This window comes from Salarias fasciatus, chromosome 20 (assembly GCF_902148845.1).
Source record: "Salarias fasciatus chromosome 20, fSalaFa1.1, whole genome shotgun sequence".
Classification (NCBI taxonomy): Eukaryota; Metazoa; Chordata; class Actinopteri; order Blenniiformes; family Blenniidae; genus Salarias; species Salarias fasciatus.
The window spans coordinates 19,331,601-19,345,530 of record NC_043764.1 but is presented as its reverse complement, the minus strand read 5'-3'; the positions used below and the strand labels follow the sequence as shown (position 1 = coordinate 19,345,530).

The 13,930-nt window shown below is 42.8% G+C and overlaps 2 protein-coding genes across 3 annotated transcripts in view; one reads left to right on the top strand and one right to left on the bottom strand.

Moving 5' to 3' along the window:
• Window positions 1-3,300, top strand: part of LOC115407534 (hormone receptor 4) — a 15,086-nt gene extending 11,786 nt beyond the window's left edge. For both annotated transcript variants that reach the window (XM_030117901.1, XM_030117902.1), the window contains exons 2-3: window positions 819-2,569; window positions 2,833-3,300. In XM_030117901.1, coding sequence (XP_029973761.1) covers window positions 977-2,569; window positions 2,833-3,297 — 2,058 coding nt within the window. In that variant the 5' untranslated portion in view covers window positions 819-976 and the 3' untranslated portion in view covers window positions 3,298-3,300. The remainder of the gene's footprint in view (window positions 1-818; window positions 2,570-2,832) is intronic.
• Window positions 3,301-4,665: 1,365 nt separating this feature from the next.
• Window positions 4,666-11,421, bottom strand: irf10 (interferon regulatory factor 10). The gene is made up of 8 exons (XM_030117913.1): window positions 10,997-11,421; window positions 9,935-10,130; window positions 9,725-9,798; window positions 7,378-7,405; window positions 6,372-6,482; window positions 5,892-6,278; window positions 5,591-5,709; window positions 4,666-5,034 (listed from the first exon to the last, which is right to left on the bottom strand). Exons 1-8 carry the CDS (start codon window positions 11,165-11,167, stop codon window positions 4,930-4,932), a joined length of 1,191 nt encoding a protein of 396 aa, XP_029973773.1. The 5' UTR covers window positions 11,168-11,421; the 3' UTR covers window positions 4,666-4,929.
• Window positions 11,422-13,930: the final 2,509 nt, after the last annotated feature.

Here is a 13,930-nt window from a genome sequence, read left to right as displayed (position 1 = left end):
TTAATATGCAAAGACACATATCCTGCATCCACAACAACTGGTGGCAATACCAACACTGTTTCTGTCAGCTTTTGGGTGGGTGGTGACCAGCTTTGCTTATCACTGGGGGAGTGAGTACAGCCGCCCGAGGGAGTATTTGTGTGTCTGTTGCTGTCCGCGTGTGGCTGAAAGACAGGGGTGGTGGGGTGCTAATAGTAAGCTTCTATAGAAGGCAGAGAACACCCGAGGGTGTCGTGGGGGTGGCTCATGAAAGTGGTACAAAAACATATCTACATATTCTAATCATCCCCCGAGAGTCAGAGATGAAAACTCTCCTGCTGTGACTACTTGTGTGTGTGTGTGTGTGTGTGTGTGTGTGTGTGAGTGTGAGTGTGTGTGCGTGCGTGTGTGCGTGTGTACTGCACTGCCTCTGAACTTCATTGGCTGCAAAAGTATTTTTAGCCTCCATGTGGGAGTAATGTGTTTGAATGAAGCGAGTAAGTTAGGTAGTTTCAGTCCCACCGCACTGCACATAAGTAATGACTAATTAGCAGAAACAGCTAACAGAAACCTAAGACTTTCTAACCTCTATAAAGTAGTTTGGAAGAGGGAGCCACTCGCTGATTTCTCTCCATCTGTCTGATGCGGCCGAATGTTTGTTTGCATGTCTGACCAGACTGACAGCTAAATCTTAACTACAACCGATGCCAGGACCTGACAGACTGTTCTTTTTCAATTTTCACACTTAATCTCTCCTACTTGTCTCTGTCCCATCCCTCCCTTTCAGCCACCTTATCTGTTTTGTTTTGTTTTCTGTCCTCTCTTCATTGTCTCTGTAGGTGAGCGCTGGTTTAATACGACACAACCGACAGTGATCCGACAGTGATGCTGTATATCAGCCTTCCCCTCTGTCCGTGCCCCTCGTTCTCCCGTGAGGCCCATGTGACCTAGCCTGCACCCACACATAGGGGGCCCCCACTGCCGCTGGAGCCCACCCATGAATCCCAGCCCTGACCGCGGCAAAGAGTGCCTCCCTCCCAAAAAGAGGGAGTCTCGCCAAGGATCAGCAGAACAACACGTCCCTCTGGATGAGTTCAAACCCCCTGTGCCGCTCCGGATTCGGTCCAGCACGGGGCGAGGAGAGGGAGGCAGGGAGGCCAGTGACAGGGACCGAGTCCTGACTAACCCGAACCCGCACCTCCTGCATACTCCTCCACCCCTTCCTGCTCCAGCGCCGAGCCTCCCCGTGCCCATACCGTGGCACCCAAGCTACTCTCCCTCTGTCTCCCTTCCTCTTTTCCCAGGGCAGGTCAGTGAAAGAAGAGGCACAGGTTCTCCTGCTGCTTGGCGAGATGATCCTCTATCCTCGCCTTTGCCCCATCACTCAAGGTGGCTCAGAGGAGAGGGTCCCCTCTCTCTGCCACCTGCCCCATCCTCCTCCTCCGCTTCCTCCTTTAAGACTCCCTTCCCAGCCAGTTCTAGAGAGATGTGGTCCTATATCAACAGTGGTCGGCGGGACTACAGCCCCTCTTTCTTTTCCCCCACGTACTTGTTGAGCCACCACACTCTTTACCCCCAAGACCCAGGCTTATTTGAAGGAAGACACAGGTACCTCGCCAAGAGGCCCAACGGCCTGGACGGACCAGGCAGCAGGACTGTCTCGGCCTCCAGGCCCCTACTTACAGGAGAATATGGGAATGACAGCAGCAGAACCAGGTTGGACATTAGTCCACACAGCTCCCATACCAATGGTGGACGGAGACAGCAGGACGATCTGTCGTCCCGTGTACATCCTGGGACTTTTCTGTCAGACTCTCAAGCTCAGGAGGGCCCTGAGCCACATTCCTCACTGCAGGACCGACATCTGCATGGGACTGTTAAGCCCAGCGCCAATTTACTCTCCCCAAGTCCCCACTCCCTCGGACCAGACTCCAGGACAGGTAGGATGGGACTACTGGACCACCTTGGGGCCACACCAGCTGAAGCCCAAATCTGCTACTCCTTGGATTCGGTGGGCCACACCAGCCCTCAGACCCAGGCATACCCACTCTACAGCTCCTCAGGAACGTCTCTGTACAACATGCACAGGGAGCCAGTCGCCAGGCAGCACAGTCTAAGGAACTCCCCACACTCCCCCCTGAGTCTACCCAACAGCCATGACAGGTCGCAAAGAGACCGGGACAGAGACCAAGAGAGAGACAAGGTCTCACACAAAGACAGGGAGCGGGTGAAAGACAAGGAGAAGCAAATGCACGACAAAGACCAAGACAGAGACGGTGAGCGCGAGAGAAGGCGGGACCGAGACCGGGACAGAGGGAGAGAGTTGTCTCCTTCGCATCTTCGCTCCTCAACCCTGGCCCTTCACCCATCGCCCCCTGCACTCCTACCTCACTTCACCAAGGGTTCCCTGATCGAGCTGGCCAGCGGTCAGTTGAAGCGCGTGGAAGAGCTGCGGACTGAGGACTTCTTGAGGAGTGCGGATACCTCTCCAGAGTTCCACCTCAGCACGTGCACAGTGTTGCAGATTTCCCCCAGCAGCACACAGGGCTTTAGCCACCTGCAGGTCCACCTCAGAGACCGCAACACACAGGTCAGCCTTCTCTTCAGATACGTACTTAACGCTTAACGCTTAAGTCTCTTGTACTTGGATGACAGATAAGAAAATAATGAAAATTTTTAACTTAAAAAGCGCATGAAAATTGTTCTGATAATTTCACGTTATCAGTTTTTCTATAGCTTTTAAATTAAATTATGCATTTTCCTGTGCAGTGAAGCCGTGTTGTTGTGATAATAAATGAGAAAGATGAAAGAGTCATTGGCTAAGTTTATAACAAATTTTGTGGTTTTGTGTAGGAGTTACTGAAGGTCTTGGTGGAGTATCCATTCTTTGTGCAGGATCGAGGCTGGTCTTCTTGCTGTCCCCAGAGAACGGCACAGCTATACGGTCTACCCTGCCGCCAGCTTGTAGAGGGTGACGTTTGCCTGGCCCTAACTCCCACACCCACCCAAACTCACCGAACACACACACGAACCAGCTCCAGATCCCATCGCACGCATCACTCCTCCAAGGCTGCGCCCGAGTCCAGCAGCTCGCACAGGGAGGAGATGCCGCCGCCGCCTCCCCCTCCTCCTCTTCCTCACCACCCTCCTTCGACCACGCCAGCCCCTGCGTGCACTCCGGCTGTGGAGCCTGCGGCTCAGCAGCAGGAGCGTCCACGCAAGCGGCGCTGGTCCGCCCCGGACACCCTTCCCCCAACTGGAACTGATGAAGGCCTCTTGGATTTACCTCATGGCTCCAAGCTAAAGAAATGGCAGTAAAAACTTGCACATGCATAACTATACATGCATAGTCACACAGATACATAAGCACATACACACCCTCCTTGTCTCTGTTGAACCCACCAAGACAAACAATGGAGAGACCTCAAGGTAGGGTTGCAGGGAAGGAATAAAACAAACAAACAAAAAAAATCAACTGTAACGCAATTTCGAAGTGTCCACACTGCTGCCCAAAAGATTATTCTAGCCAACTAGTATTGCCCATGATGCACCTTTCCTTCCCTTCCCTATTCTTTGCTCTCCTTTCCTTTCCTAAAACTTAACTTTAGCACAGCCCTGAAGGGAGCAGCAGCCTGAAGATCTCTGGATGGCCCCTTACAAACACACTGAAGACATTTAGTGAGACAATCAAGCACTTGTCTGTGTTCACTCTTGTTTTTGTAATGGTTGTCCCACACACATACTTTCTGAAAGTGTTTGCTGCAGGGTATTTTCAATCAGTGTTATCGAAGTAAACGCTATTGAAGAAGTGCAGACATATATATATATATATGAACAAAAATTGACTATATATATATTACAAATGTTATATACAGTAAATATGCTAAACAGATTTAATGCAATCTCTCTGTCAATTTTGCAATGCATTTTCATTTTCCTTTTGTTTTTGATTTCTTGCTTCTGAGCCGAGGTCTTTGTGTCGGCTATGAGCAGGCAAGGTGAATGTAAAAGCAACTCTTCGCCTTTTTTATTCTCATCACCGGGAGTCATTTCAGACAATTGTTCGTCAAGGCATTACTCTCCAATATGTTCTTAACATTATCTCTGAGAAAGGGAGAACACTAATGAAAACTGCGTAACAGACAATCCCACCCACACAGACAGGTCTGTGCCACATTGCCTCGACACTCATGGTGTTTTTCCATTAAAAACTGAATGATGGAAAGAGTTAAAAAAAAGTGCAGTCTGGCTGAAGAGTAATGGTGCTAATAACACGTTGGAACATGATGCTTTGTGAATGCTCTTGACCCCTGTGTACTGTACGCTTCTGTTCCCATCTCATTTTTTTTATGTACTGTATATGTTTGAAGGCAGGGAAAACGATGAAAGTATTTTAAACTCAGATACGGGTATATCCTCTGATTCAGCACACTCTCTCACTTTAGTTTGTGTCTTTTTTTATTTTCGAAAAGAAGATCTTACCTGTTGATTTTTCTTTTTAAATGTAATAGCTACAAAAATGTATATTTTTAAAAATTGTGAATCTGTTACATGATGTTCGCTAGAAATAAAGAAGAAAAAAGCTTTATAGATTTAATTTCAGGTGTCAATTTATTCTCTGCATTTGTTGCTAAAATACCATGAACCTAAATGATCATTGCACAGTCGGCTGAATGTGGGATTAACATGAAAATCTACATCGGTTAATATTTACATTACATTGGAAGCACAGTTTTTTATTGGGTCAAACAAGATTTTTTTGCACATTTTTTGGTGGGTCGAAGCGAATTTCTGTTAATTCACACAGGTTGATCCAGCGGCAGCTGTTCGATCATCACACACACACATCTCTGTCCAGACGGCTGTTTGCTGAGACTTGAAAACGGTTTGAGTCATCCACTTGTATATTGTCTGTGTCCAACCTGCTGCCAGGCGGCTTTCCCAGCCTCTCTACTTCTTCTCCTCCTCTGTGCTGGCGCTGAGAGTCTGACACTTCTCCTCAGTCTCTCCCAAGTTGAACTTCTCCAGCAGATTCGTAGCAAACAAGGGAACAACCTGACAACAGGACATGGTGTGACACTTACATCAGTGCGCTTATGAGGACCTCTACTGGTTGAAAGATGCTACCACTTCACACAGAGATTTGTTCAGACTCTGGTTAAACTTCATTTCCAATGTGCCAAAAAAAAAAAAAAAGAAAATCACTCCAGGCTCTGAATGCAAAATGTCGGTTCACACCATCGCAGCATGACTGTAACTCAGCTATTCCTTATTTTAGTGGGACAGGTGTCAATTTAGAGGAACAAAGGACAAGTTTTGATGGGAGAAATAACTTTAAATCTAAAACTTGCCAATATGAGTTTTTCTTCCCAAGGACACATGGAGCTGTTTGTACCTTCAAAATGCAATTTCAAAAACAAAATGTTCCAAAATGACAAATTTCAAGTGTATTCTTACAATGTGTGGGGATTTTAATGTTAGGTTCATAAACCCTTGATGTACTGTGCAAATTAAAAACAAAACAAATGCAGAATGTGAAGTGAAGTAAGACAATGCAGACCTAAATAAGAATTCAGGTAAAAGACAAGTGAAATGAAATGTCTAAACCCACCTGCACCATGATCAGCTTCCTGCTTTTTGGCACGCTCGGGTCGGGGTACTCCTCTCCAAAGCAGAGCTCAATCTTGTAGGAAGGCGTTGGTCCCTTCCCTTGTAAAGAGCTCTGGAGTGCTGCACAAATAGTGATTGGATCACTGAGACTGATCGCACTAACAGAGTGTCTCTACAGCTGTTCTGTGTTGTTAAATAATACATTGCTTGCTTTATACGACTTACAGCTAATAAATTCAAAGTTCATTCAGTCACTGTAAACACATTTGTTTTTCTGATAAAGCATGTTTGTGTCGCCTTACCGAGGAGAAACGTCTGCACATCAAGCAGTTTGAAGGTCTTTTCTCGTTCCAGTTTGTTGGGGCGGTCAGTGTGTCGGGCCAAGGGGCCGCTCCAGTACACCCTGCCCTGGCAGAACCGCTTGATGAACACCCCGTCGGGCGCCACCCACAGCAGCACGCCCCGCTCCAGGTGGCACAGGAGGCGATTCATTGCCTCGGTCATACCGGCTGGCAGGCCTGCGCAGGTGGGTGATGGGAAGGAGAGCTGCTCGGCAGTGCACGGGCCGTAGATCTGCTCGTTTCCCAGGGGGACGTGCCCCTGCAGGATGAAGCACCCATCCGGACTTCTGGTCATCACTTTCATGACCATCTGGCCCTGGTAAAACAGCCTCACCTGCATACGGAAGTCTTCGCACACAGAACACAGCCTGGGTTTCAGATCCTTGTCTTCAAAGGCCGGTGACTTTCTACACGTTTGGGTTGAATCGAGAGCGTTCTCACCTGAGACTGTAAATGGAGGATTGATGAAAGTGATGGGAGCAGGGGCTGGATTGTGAGGTTTCTTTCCTGTTACCTCACAGTACATGTGCTCTCTCAGCGGGTCTTCTGAAACTAAACAAAAGCGAGAAGCAGTTAGAACTTCCTCAATCTTCTGCGTATACTGTGAAGTGTTTAATGCTCACTTTGTGTCGAAAGTTATAGAAGCAGCATTTACATCCAGACTGTCCAAATCAACCAGGCCTCTCTCAGTGTGTCTGCCCGTTCGGGGCCAAGCTTGAGGAAACGCGAGGGGGAAACCATCTCAAGCCAAACCCTGCATCGTGCATTTTCACAGATTAAGGAATGGGCCGCAGCCAACTCAAAGTAGGCGTCATTATTGAGGAAACTCCCTTTGACTGAAACAATGTTTGTTTTTTTAAGAGACTTAGGATTTGCGGATCTTTTGTCTCGCAGCGCAGATATCCTATTGAAGGAGTTTCTATTGTAGTGACAAAGCAGAAATTCTCCTGACAGATGCTCACCCACGAATAATCTGCAGCCAGAGAAACTGTAGCCGGAGATTAAACTACTGAGGACTAGTGACAGATTAGTGCTTCTCAATAGACCACCCAGGCAATAAGGAGGTGGTCCAGAGTCAAGACTGGAAGTAACTAAAGCCAAACACAACAGTAAACTAAGCTCAAAGCTTCACAGTGAACAAGGAACAAGGAAAAACAATGACTCAGGAGTGTAAATCAGTAACTGCAGCAGTTTCATGACGTAAAATAGAGAATTACTTACAGCTTCTTGTTTCTGTTTCTCAAATTTCCCCAAAATGCAAAGCTACTGCACTCACTAATGTGAATGACATGACTGGGGTTCATTTAAAAAAAACAAACCAAAAAAGTAAATAATAAAATCAGCAGCAAAGCAAAGTGACTATAGTAAAGAGATAAAGTACTTTGTGGTTTGTCAAATGATCAGAATCAGTGGTCTTGTCAGATCAGTTTATCAGTGGAAATCTTACCAACTCGTAGCTTTTCTTCTTTTTCGTCCTGAAGAAATTACAAAGAAGAAAATGAAACAAGACAGATTTCACTAAATGAAATTAAAAACAGGCTTTTTTTTTAACCTAATTCAAAATAGTTATGTACAGTATCATTTATTTTCAATCAAATCTGCTGGTGAATGCATAATAACAAAATAAAGTGTCATTTATCTTCTGTAACTTCAAAATGTTTTTAAAGATGAATTTTCAGAAGAGGTTACAAAAAGTATTTTTGTTTTTTATAGATTACATAGTATTAGATTTCAGTCCCCTGCAATGTAAGATGGTATTTGAAAAAAAAAGGTTATTAAACATGCTGTTACTGTGCTTTATGTAATTTGTTTTAGACAGTCTGATTTGTTACCATTGCAAACATTTTTACATTTATCGATCAGTTGACCAGTTGTATTAATAACTGCAGTAGATCATTTTACGTAACAAAGCAGTGTCAGTGTTTTATGATCTGATGAGCTGTCTGCATGTTTCTTAAGCTCCTATAGATGCATTACCTGATTTAATGTGTAAATACAACTATATTTATATGTTTTCTGGGGTTGCCGTGAAATCAGCATTGAAACATGAAAAAAATGTTTTCATTTCTTCAATTAAGCATCAAATGATTTTCAGTCAGATGCCATAAAGATAGGTAAAGATGGGTAAGTACAAATCAACACCCAAATACATTACATGTGGAGTACCACAGGGTTCCATATTGGGTCCAAAATTATTCAATCTGTATATAAATGATATATTTAATCCATCAACACAACTGAAACTGATTTTATTTGCAGATGATACAAACATTTTCTATTCAAATGAAAGCTATAATGAAGCTATAAACTGTGTTAACAAGGAATTAGCAAAAAAAAAAAAAAAATGGATGGATAATAGCAAGCTATCACTTAATCTGGAAAAAACAAAAGTTATGATGTTTGGTAACTTTAAGGAAAGCACAAATATGAATATAACCATTGATGATACAATTATAGAAAAAGTAACTGAAATTAAATTTTTAGGAGTAATAATAGATAAGTACTTTAAATTGGAAAGCTCATATTAATTACACTCAAAAGAAAGTGTCAAAAAACATAGCAATAATCAACAAAGCAAAGTGCGTACTGAACTATAACGCTCTCTATATTCTTTACTTTAGTCTTGTTTTTCCGTATTTAACTTATGCAATAGAAGTATGGGGCAACAATTACAAGAGTGCACTACACCCACTGCTAATACTTCAGAAGCGTGCACTACGAATCATCCATAAGAGGGATTATTTGGAACACACAAATACACTCTTCTTGCAGTCCAAAATACTAAAATTTTTAGATTTGGTGAATTTCTACACAGCTCAGTTGTTATTCAAAGCCAGTAAAAATGTTCTTCCAGCCAATATTCAAGGCTTATTTATGGAGAGGGAAGGTGATGGCTACAGTCTGAGGGGAAGTGGTAAACTAGTACCACCAGCTATAAGAACTGCAAGAAGAAGTATGTGTGTGTCAGTGTGTGGGGTTCGTCTGTGGAACAGCTTAGGATGGAGTCTAAAACAAAGTTCGAACATTCATCAATTTAAAGCTAAGTGTAAGGAAAGTATATTATTGCAGTACAGTGAAGGTGTTATCATAACTTTTGCTAGAGAATAAAGACTATACATTACGTTTTATTACATCAGGGATAATTCATTCTAACATAGTTAGCACCATTACTGGTATTAAGCAACCACTGATTAGAGATGGTATGTACTGGGGATGGGATTGAATAAGTATCTACTTCTTCCCACTCCCTTTCCAACGGTTAAGTTGTCACTACTGTGTACATATGTACTACGTTTGTTGTTATTATTTTTATTATTATTATTATTATTATTATCATTATTATTATTATTATTATTATTATTGTTTTGGTATGCAAAATTGTACTTTAAGTTTACTTGTTACCTGTGGAACTTCAATTGACAACCGAGTTCGAAATAAAAAGAATGATTGATTGATTGATTGATTGATTGATTGATTGATTGATTGATTGATAAAACATTTGTCCTGCTGCAAGAGGCTGGTGTTATCGACTGCAGTGGTTAGATCAAGAGCTTCCATTCAAGACCCAAGTAAATAAAGTGCTATGTGGTCAGTGCAGTCAACTTATGTCAGATTTCCCTCTGTAAATAAATCCTCATTAACACATGAATTGTGAAATGACAAAAATACTTCTTTTTTTTTTTACCAACAATTGTGTGAAATCTGAGAGTGTCACAGATTCACCAGTCAAGTCTTCGCCACTTATCAACACATGAGATACATGATTATCTGTGATTTATGTTTCTGCTTTTTACCTGTTTGTCCAGAGAACTGGATCTCCTTGGACTCTTTACTGTAGGCTTGATCGTCGGGCTTTTCACCTCAGCCTCTGAGGAAACAAACACAAAACATCCTGAAATTAAACCGTTAAACTGAATGAGGGTATGAAGATATCACAAACAGTAAACAAAGTTCTGTTTTGTTGTAATGAATATGTCTGACTGTGATTATTTGCTTGCTTTCACCTGCCGGCCGGCCTGATCCACTGTCATGATGGATGAAATACACCTTGTAGGGCTCAGTGATGTCGAGCTGGTTGCGCTCAGGGACCTCCTGGAAGTCTGTGCTCTTGTTGAGCGCACAGCGGAGGCGGGTTTTCCACATGGTGGGATCGGCTTTGTCTCTTCCCTCCCTGTACTTTCCCTTGTACACCGCCCAGGCCTGGAAGTTAAGACAGAAGACGTTAAAGGTTGAACACACAACTTCTACAAACCTGGAGGCTTGGCTGGAGGTGACAGCCATGGAGATGCTGTAATTTGGAGCATTAGACAAGTTTAGATGGTTTGGAAGTGTGCAGAGGACAGATGATCAATTCATCCGAATATGGAGCTGCCAGGCAGGACGAGGAGAGGAAGACTGCAGGGAAGATGCAGGAGGGACATGGAGGCAGAGAGCATTCCTCCACTCAGTTCAGCAATGAAATACTCAACCCTGTCTTATTTATTCTGGGGCTTTACTTTGTTTTGTGGCTATGACGATCTGAAAAATGCACATGCGCTGTCATTCTATCACCTCAGACTAAAAGTGAAATTAATTCATGAAGTGACTTTTCAATACATAAACTGTGAGTGAGAGGAATTAGCATTACAATAATACATGCATTGTAATGTAGACTTACAGAACTGAAACTTATTTGTGACATGCCAGTAAAAAAATAAAGAGCATTTAAAGTGGTATTGCATGTAATCCATGAGAATCGCTGATAAGGATATATCACTGAACGATAAGCGGTTCAGGAAGGTGTGCAGAGGGGGGCTGCATGATGCAAGAAAACAGTGAAAGGTGAAACCATGAAGTACTCTTTAGTCACATGTTCTGATCAATCAAATTTTTTGAACGTGAAATGGAGAAGTGAAAAGATAAAATAAGTTTTAGAGCAAAACAATGAGGATGAATAACAGCTGCAGCATGAGGCGGTCATTTCCCAACCTTTAAAGAGCCTTTAGTGTATTTCAGAGTGCATATTTCTCCCACTTCATATCCTAATGTGAAACATGAAGAGAAGAGTTCTGAGAGAAAGTGTTGACCTTGAACAAAGCGGCATCTTCCGTCTGCTTGTAGTCCTTCTTGGCTGCGTGTTTCCACGGGATCCTGAACATGGTTTTGTCCTCATCCTCCCAGCACAGTCCTTCATATTGCCCACTCTCTATCTGAGCTACCAGCCACTCTTTCAGGTGCAACTTGGCTCCTTCTTCCATCTTCAGCACATGCTGCGGGGTTTCAGCAACAAATCTCCACTTTCAAATGGCACACAGTCATGCGTAAAGACGCACGTTCCCAAAATCTGGATACCCCCTCCTGGTGCAGGTTAGACTCTCCTGATAAAACACCTAAGATGTAAAGAAATGTCATGTAATCAGTCGTCCAAGGTGAAGACAGACAAGACTTCACGGTTCACACAAATGCAGAAGTCGCGTCTAGAATAATGAGCGCTCCTGTAACCGAAAGCGAAAGTTGCGCCCTCGTCTGAAGCTTTCGGTTTCCCCTCAGTTAGTTCATATCTGCACTAAAAGTTTAATCATTTCCAAGTGAAGTGCACATGTGAACTTGGGAAATCAACTATTCACTTGCGTTAAAGCTCGCCGCAAGAGTCATACTGAGAGAAGAATTCATGAATAACAGTGATAATGGAATTTATTGAGCTGTTGCCACTGATGACTCAATTTAAGACTGCCAAGCTGCACAGACTCCTCTTTTTGGTTTTTTGATAACGATACCGTATTCCTTGTACAATGTGAGAAGCTTAAAATTAAAAAAAATAAATAAATAAAAATAAGTAAACAGACAAAAAGGTGTGAAAACAGCTCAGCTGTAAAATGAATCAACGCTTTCCAAGATTATTTGAGAGTCAGCGTGTGTCACAGGATGTGATTCCCAGAGCTGCCAAGTAGTCTGTGATAATCACACAAACTAAAATGAGACACAAACAGCCACGCAGGTACAGTTGCAGTTTCCCAATCTTAACGAAACGGAAGATGTGTGTGTGTGTGTGTGTGTGTGTGTGTGTGTGTGTGTGTGTGTGTGTGTGTGTGTGTGTGTGTGTGTGTGTGTGTGTGTGTGTGTGTGCGTGTGTGTGTGTGTGTGTGTGTGTGTGTGTGTGTGAGTGCGTGTGTGGGCGTGTGAGATGTTTCCTCCTCAGAGACCCTCTGTCTCCAGTAAAGGGTTCATAATGGTCACAGAAAATGATTCCACGTCTTTCAATCGGGCAGATATCCAGAGTTCAATTTGGTTAAAAGTGGATAAAAAAAACCATTTGATATATATTCAAAAGGCAGTTACTTTCTCCAGCAGAGGGCAGCGTAGATTTTTGTTTTTAAATTACAAGTACAAAAATATGACCCATCATTAAGGCATGAATTTACATGACTGAAAAAGTCACATCAGGATAATATTGAAAACTCTAGACAGATATAACAAAGCCCTCTTTGTTTCACTATAGAAATGTGGGGCTTCATATTGATTTATTTACTTCTGTGAAAACAAGGTTCCCAAGTGCAGTCACATTTTCAACAGGAAGTTCAAATTCCTATCATTCAACTTGTACTCCAGCTTTTATAGATGTTGACTGGAATACTTTTTTGAACAAAAGCCAAAAATCATCCTGAACATGTTTCCTGCCACAGTATGTCCCCAAGTCTCAATACTATTTTCACAAAGTTATCCAAATACATTTCTAAAGTATCAAATCATCTGAAGTTGTACAAGTTGCCGGTTTATGACTGACTGAATAAGATCGGCATTAATTCTTTCATTAGCCTCACCTACTCACCATTGTACTCGTAACAGTAAAACAAGCAAAACATTCCTGATGATTTTGTGTGTGTGTGTGTGTGTGTAGTGTGAACTAAATCTTTCAACACAGAACTTTTCCAGAGGGCGACCTTCATTCATCCAAAGACAGCATGCAGCCTGCACAGGTCGCCAGTCAAAATCTGAAACAGGACAGAAACCACAAACCAAAGATATATTAACCATTACACAACCACCTGTGACTCCGTTTGACTTTGTCGGTGGTTTGAATCCCTCCACCACTGTGGTTCTTTAGCAAGGCCTTGAACGCCAAAAAGCTTTGAATGTGGATAGATGGCAAATAAAGGACAGTCTTAGTATTATTGCTATTATTTTATCTTAATTTTCTTTCAATGTTTCCATTTATAACATGCATATCAAGTTGGAAATGCTGACTTTGTTGCACCGTCTGGTTCTGCAGGGCGACAGCTTTAAAGGTGTTTTTTACTCACTGAAAAACTGAAATATATTGAAAGTGAAACCCAGGACATCTTGAATGTAAGGCCAGGCTTTTCGTGTTTACATCACTTTCAGGTTTCATCATCATTTCCTTCAATACAGTGATGGCCAACAACTTCGCACTGACTGACATGACTTGAGAACTGCCTACACTTTTGCCCATTTCTGCATCTGATGCTGGGCCTCTGGCGAGGGCAAAAAGAAATACCTGATCGTGTGCATGTGAATAAAATGAAACTGACACTGCTATTTAAATCCAGGGCTGAGAAATTCAAGCAACAGCAGTCGTAGCTGATCCAACACAGCAATACTGTCAGTCACTGAGATGTACTGCAGATCTTAGGTCTTTATGAGAATTTGTTTTAGGACGAAAAACTGTTCAAAAAGAAAAGTTTGTATCTTGTACACAGAACTCGGTGAAATCATGTGCATCTTTATTATTAATTTACATTTATGTTAAACTTAATAGCTGCAAGGCCTTCATGACCATTTCAACCCTTTATTTATTAAGGTGAACGTGTAAATGAATCATTCAATATCTCTGTATGTTCATTTTAGTCCTTTGAAGGAACCAGCTATGCATGTTCTTAGACTGTGGGAGGAAATAACCCTGAGAAAACCACCTCACAGGAAACATGCAAACTACACAGAAGGGCCCTGAAGCCCACCTGGGACTCAAGGTGGGGAGAGAGTCAACCACGACACTTCGACGG